General features: G+C 35.5%; 1 protein-coding gene across 1 annotated transcript in view; it reads right to left on the bottom strand.

Moving 5' to 3' along the window:
* Positions 1–201: 201 nt before the first annotated feature.
* Positions 202–7,142, bottom strand: part of LOC104274305 (liprin-alpha-2-like) — a gene marked incomplete at its 3' end in the record, with an annotated part of 56,898 nt that continues 49,957 nt past the window's right edge. The window contains exon 6 of the mRNA XM_009869901.1: positions 202–423. Within this exon, the coding sequence (XP_009868203.1) occupies positions 202–423 (222 nt within the window). The remainder of the gene's footprint in view (positions 424–7,142) is intronic.

Genomic DNA, 7,142 nt, shown 5'->3' with positions numbered 1-7,142 from the left:
ACACACCCAATTTTATGAACACAGTTTTATCAAGAGATTTCTAGCACTATTTCTTCATTTAAATTTTGCATTTCCTGTGTACAAGGCCTTTTCCCAGTGCTCAGCTTTTGCTTCCCGTATTCATAGGTCTCTATCAGTTTGTAGTGGATCTCACAGGAACAAGAGTCACGAAATATGAGGTGAGTGTGGTGAACTCCTTACCTCTCTAATGTCTCTCTGATATTTATTGTTCATTTCCTCTGTTTTAATGAGCTCCTTTCTGGCAGTCTCTGCTTCCTGCTCTACCTCTCCCACCCGGGAAGACAGTGCAGCCAAACGCTCCTTCATTTGTGCCATTTCATAGTTTTGTTTTTCCAGTAGTTCCTGAAGTTCAACAACTTGACTGGCTTCATCATTGGAGTCTATGGAGCCATTTGATAGGCGCTGTTAACAGAGAAGCGGCATTATTTATTAGTCATTTTTTAACATGACTCTACCTAAAGAATGTCTAAATCAAAGTATTTTAAAAATTACAAAAGCAACTAAGAAGAACAAATAGCAGGACATACTGGCACTGTCTCATTTTAATAGATAGTCATAAAACCTTTTCCAGCACAGGCTAAGCCATGGTTTCATAGAAATCTCATTATTTCATGCCAAAAAAATAGGCAAAAAGAACAAGCAAAACCAAAATTCTTTGATTTTGACCTATAACACGAAAAAATAAAACAGAAATAGCTTAACTTGTCATTACATCTCTTGATCAGGTGCAATTTTACCAGTTAAATTTGTAATATGCAGAACAGGAAAAAGTATTTCAATGTAAAGGTCATTTTAAACAGGTTATGGATCTCAAAGAGCATGATACAGGAATATTGGTCCTAAAATGGGCTTGTTGTCTTTCATATGGCAGGGTGTATAGCAACGTATATATGAAATATTCCTAGCAATATCTGAGAAGAAACCAAGGTTGTTTCTATTAGCACTTCTGTATTATGATTGTCAAAATACATTTATAAGGAAATCTAGCAAATTCAAAGAACATTACTTTGCTTAATGGCTTTAACAACATTCTTTCCCCAATCAGCAGTAAGATGAATGCAGATGAAGCTCAGCTGCCCCCCTGCAGATCATTGAATAAAATTATTTTACCCTAAAAATTTATTACCTCAAATAACTCAGTTCCAAAATTGCTTTCTTTATACTAGTTAATTACATTACCTTGACATTTTATGTTAGCTACAGAACCATCATTGATCTACTTACAGGGCACCACAGTAAAATGACAATAGCAACTAAAAAAAACTTATTTACCCTCAGTTTTTTGTTTGGAAAGCATTCAGTTAATCTACTGAAATCAAAATACCATTAATATGCAGCAACAACATATGTTAAAAGAATAGTACTCGAGTAGGATACAACATTATAACCATGATACTTTATTCCATTGTATAATTTTGAGATAAATTTTCAGCTATGATAATCTGTTCCACAGTTTTAGTCTCATAGAGCAATATTAACAGCCTTTACCTTGTATTGAATTTGCCCTACAACCCTTTAAATGGTGGCCTAGGAATTGGTGCAAGGTTATAGTAAGTGAAATAGCAAATCTCAAAAGCAATAAATGACCTGTGTACATGTACCTTATCTGATATAAACTATAGTAATTTTAAAACGGCAAACTGCAATATCTAGGCATATATTCACTGGCACAGAAAAATTTTCTTTTAATCAATAAATCTTTTTTCCTTAAGATATTAATAATCAAAACACCTAAAAATTAAATGTAAAATATATATATTTTTTCTAATTTAGTATCTGAGATTTCTGGATAAACAAATAAAAGCATATTTAGAATTAATCTCTCACCACTATGCTGTAGTGCCAATTATTCACGTGTATATTTTGATTCGTGCATATAAACTTGCATCATAATTCTTTGGTGAACTCTTTGTACAAGCTGCTTTAATTCTATTCATTGTTCCCCAATATATGCAAGAATCAGTGTCCAATTAGTATGAGGCAGGAGAAGAAGGTACAGAAAGTAAGGAGAGCAGGAACCTGAAAGAAAACTTTCTAACCAGTTGAAACATTCTCGCACAGAAAACAAAAATTGTACACAGTCCCCAGACAAATTTCATGATGCTGTCTATCAAATGTGGTCTTGAAAAGGCAACATATGGACACATTCCTTTTTTGATAACTTTGCATAAAAGACTCTGCTAGTGGCTATTTTTCCTTGAAAAAATAAATGTGATAAATAGTTTATATGCTCCAGTGCTTCACTTTTTTTTTTGATTCCTAACTAGTTGATCCAATAAAGGAGAGTCCATCTGTTTCTAATACATTTACTTATTTGCACCACAATGCTGCAGAAATGGTATCGTCACATATTCGCAACTTCCTCTTTTTTTTTGCTTTCTACAGACACAACAAGTACACGCAGCTGCTGCACACACCGGAGGGGTCTCTGCCCCCTTCCGTGGGCTTCTCAGCCAGATGAGAAATCCAGTTGGCATCAGTCTGAAAGGCCAAATACAGCCTCAGGTGTCTGCCTGGGCTAGTCCAGAGCAAACAGAGGTAAATGAGCAGTTATGTTTGCACCCAGCAATGCTACACTTGCTTTCCTCAGCACTGGGAAGAACTGAAACAGCAAGAGGAAGGCTGCTGTGGGGGTTTTTTTTGGTGGCATATCAGCAGCTGAATAAGTGAGAAATCACAGTTCGTACTAAGGGGTTCTTCATAAAGAAGATTTTTACACTCCCCCAAATATAGCAAATCGAGCTAGAAAGAGAAGCAGAAAGGAGATGAAATAATTGTCAAGTATATGTGGTGACAGGGATGGTATTAACTGCAACGCAGGAGGCATATCACAGCGGAAACCAAAGTTCAGAAAATGTCCTGTAGGACCAAATGCCATAAAGGGTAACACAGATTAAACCAGAATTGTTGGGGAGGAAAAATAAATAAATCTTTGAATCCTTATGGTCTGTGGAAATAGAAGAGGGAAATAAATGTTCATGTTCCCTACCATTGAACAGTATGAAAAGGAAATCAGCATCCCTGGTATCAGATTTTCTCTTTTTTCAAGATCCCAAAAGCACAGCAGTAAAGCAATCTGCTGCTTGTATAGGAGTGTCAGCAGGGAGAAGGACAGAAAACTGGAACATTACACGTAACAATAAATCGCCCCTAGGTTGTCGCTTTTCTCCCCTCTTCTCTCTGCCATGAAGTAATAATAGGACAACCAGCCACAGACTGGTTTAATAGTAAAAAAAAAAAAAAAAAAGACAAAAAACAACAGTAAAAGGAACACCAGAAGAAAAGTGGAAAATAAGACTAACCCAGAATATTGTAATTTATGTTAATCCATTTCATATTGCCCTTTCAATTAAGCCATAGCAATAATATTGAAGGCAAACGGAATGGAAGTACACTTAAATTAAAAATAAATAAATAAAGACACCAAACTACAGCAGTTAGCAAAGAAACTGTAAAATTGACCCAGTCTATTGATTGTAAAGTATTTATCAATTTTATTTTGTAGGAAGAACCTTACAGTCAAATATATATGCGGCAAAATAAACACAGGAACCTAATTTTACAAAGGTAAACCCCAAGAAGAGCAAAAAGTCTTATATCTACTCTTTACTGTGACATTCTAAATTCTTTTTTAAAGGACTACTGACAAGTTTATTGCCCCATAAATGTCTACAGTCAAAATTCCAGTTTCCACCATGTTCTCAATTTAGTACAATGTCATTGTGCCTTGGGGGAGTTCACGCTGAGCCAATTTCTCCCAGACTCTCCCCTCCTAATGTTCAAAGCAACTACCTGTAATGCCAGCTCCCTTTGGTAAATGGCATAACCCAGAAGACATCGGACACTATGTTGCACTAGGCTTATGTCAGAATTGTGTTACTTTAAACACATGGAAACTTCTTATAAACACACTTTTGATTATATACATTTTTCTTTATGTGTAAGATAAAATCAAATATTAAAAGGGCTCTTCAAAGGTCTGCATATAGCAAGTTCTATTTGCTACCTATTTCAAGGTTTATTTCCACATGTAAATCTTGTAAATATGCACAAGCAAAGAATACTAGTTGATGTAAGTTCTCTCTGAACCTCTTAACATGGCAACTCAGGGCATTTTCTTTTTTTTCTTTTTATTTTTGCCGGTGGGGAGTTGAATATAAAAGCAATGATCTAAAGCGTACATAAAAAAGCAGAAGATACAACATAAGGTTCAGCAAGGAACTATTTTCAGAAAAAAACCCACAATATTTGGAAAAAGCTATAAAAATAAGACAGAATTGTTTCTAAATATCAGAATGCCATTGCTGCAGCAGCTCTTGGAGACCAGAACATGGTGTTACCTGCCTTCAGATATGACATACCCTCCTATCTGCCATAAGGCTGTGACCTTAACACTCACAGCAATTGGACTTCAAGATATCCCTCTTTCAGTCCCTGTTATTCTAGCATGGCATCTCAACCTAGAGACATCTCTGACTCACTTCACTTTGTGAGACTTCTGCCTTCAGAGACAGAAATACTATTTCTCAGGACAAATAAACTTGTCTCAATTCTGTAATATAGAAATATTAAAAAGGAAGTAAAATAACCACCAAAGGAAACTAAATTATACATTAAACTTGACTTCATGAAAGTAAGAGTAAAATTTAATGCTGCAAAGAGTAACAATGACTGGTGCAGTCTGAGATATGAGAATAATTGAATAAGATGCTTTTTACAATAGTGGTTGAGTTCCTCCACCTCTATTCCATTCAAACACCTCATGCAAAAGGTTTAAAAGAAAGTAAACAATATTAATAGAGATACATAGCTATGAGATAGTCCAACCACAAGTAAAAACTAAACAGGTAAAAGCTGTGCGATCATAATCCATATAATTGACACATAAAACAGAATGTGAGAAGCCATGTCAAAAATAATAGCATTACATCTAAGCTGTCAGTTATTTCTAAGCTGTTGGTCACCTCTATGTCTGAAGGCTATGCTAATTCTTCAGGTTGTTCCACATCTTTTAGCCTGTGTCAAGCTCTAATCTCATAATCATTAGAGGTCTCCTCTTCAGTTACTCTGAATTTTCTCCAACCTCTATAATTAACTACCAAAACTAATGTTCTCTCTGAAATACTGCTTCCCCACTTCAAGACTCATGTAAGAATAGTTACCTTCTCCAGTACTTTTCTCTCTAAACATCCTCACTTTCTTTTTCTACCAAGCCATCAAAAGACTGCAGCTTTTATCACTACTTTAAAGCTTTAGAATAACTCCTCTCCCTGATCAGCTTTCTGCTCTTATTCTTTCTGATGCCTGTAATCATCTGTCATACTTCACTCACTTTGCAAGATGGGGTAGAGGGAAAAAAAAATAAAAATTTTTTCTTGACAGGTGGGCATTTTTGTTCTTGTTGCTGGTCTCTTCCAGAATGCCTGCCTATTTCTCTTACACTACCAGAAAAGTTTCTGAGATCTTACACAGAGCAGAGAAATCAAGTCCTGCTTCTTTATTATAGGGGCTAATTAGCTGCTCAAACCAAATTATACATGCAAACTCCTCTCCCATTTGCCTTGACTAACTCCTTTTGCTTAGTAGTCTCATCAGTCACCATTAGAAATTATTGGCCTGGTGACTCCTTGCCATAAATTATCCAGCAAAGGTCAATCAGCCAATGTCAACTAGCACAGGGCTTGAAGCGTGAAATTCCCTGGCAAAGGTAATGAGACTTTTAAAGGCTTGATATGTGGAAGTACATAGGGATTCTATTAGAAAAAAAGGAAAAGAAGTTTGTATGACTGAAAGACAAATTCATTTATATGAAACAAAGAACTAAAAAGAGACAAAGAGATGATTTCCTGAAAAATGAAAGATCTGAGAAGTGTATCAATTTATCATGCAAATAATACATATATTTAAGTATAATAAAATCCCTACACTATCGTGTTGAGCAGTCAGTATTAAAAGTCATGCAGATGTAGTAAACTACTAAGCAGAACAGTACTTACAAAACATTGGCCTAGTCTCTTTCAGAGAGAATACTGCATACTCTCCCAGATTCATCAAGACTCCTTAGATTCATCAAGACTTCTAATCCCAGCTGCAGCTTTTATCCAGATTTCCTTTCACTCTGAAAATTCACCTCCCCAGGTGTCAAGCCACCAATCTCCATTATGTTCCCCCAGCACATTCTTCTTTTATTAGCTTCATCAAACATCCCTTTGATGGTTTCTGTTCGATCTGTACCAAGTTGTTTTAAACTGGTGTTTTTGATGAGGCCTCAAAGTGTCCTGCCTTCACTACTTTCTCTACCACTCCACTATGTGGCTAGTTAAAAGGCAAGATTTTTTTGGTTTTTAACTATTCATTCAAAACAAAGGGGTATACATGATATAAATTAATAAGTAAAAACTGAAACTGCAAATTTTCTTTTGCAGTTTTCCACCAACCATAAAAAATGATCAGAAAATCCAACAGATTCTGATGACTGTAACTTTTATTGTATTATTTCATTTTAATTGTATTTGATGTGCACTCTGAACTCTGTATAATAAATTCAAAAATTATTTATAAACAGCTCTGAGTTCTTCATAAATTTTAGTATTATTTATTTAGGAGTAAAAGGTTTATCCTTCCACCAGAACTATTAGACTGTTTTATCTATCCTGGTATATGTATCTGTTTCCATGTGCCTAAATTATGTTGGTTTATTATTCTGAGGGGAAGGGAACAACTGTGCTGGTAAAAGGGTGCTTACTACAGGTAGCACCAATGTGGTATACTTGTCAGAAAGAGTAGGTAAAACCAGAAAACTAGTGAATGAGTTTTAATGGCTCAGTTAAGCATCTTAGAATGAGTTCCCTTGCTAGCAGGTTGTAAGTATCATAAGGGACATATGAAATGTTTTTTAAAAAAGGCACCAAATGGGGACAAACACTTTCTGTTTTACTAGTGTTTACAAGCTGCAGTTGCAAATGTCCGTAGTGAAATTTAAAAATAGAAATAGTGTGCTTCCAAGGAGAAACATCCCAATTTACACTGCACTTAAACACTTAGCTTTCATATCTTCAGTGTAACAGAAATCCATGCTGAAGTGCTTTCTCATGCGGGAACCTTCCTATGCATACAAGGCA

The sequence above is a fragment of the Apaloderma vittatum genome, unplaced genomic scaffold (genome assembly GCF_000703405.1).
Source record: "Apaloderma vittatum isolate BGI_N311 unplaced genomic scaffold, ASM70340v1 scaffold3125, whole genome shotgun sequence".
Lineage (NCBI taxonomy): Eukaryota > Metazoa > Chordata > Aves > Trogoniformes > Trogonidae > Apaloderma > Apaloderma vittatum.
This window is presented reverse-complemented; position numbering and strand designations above follow the sequence as displayed.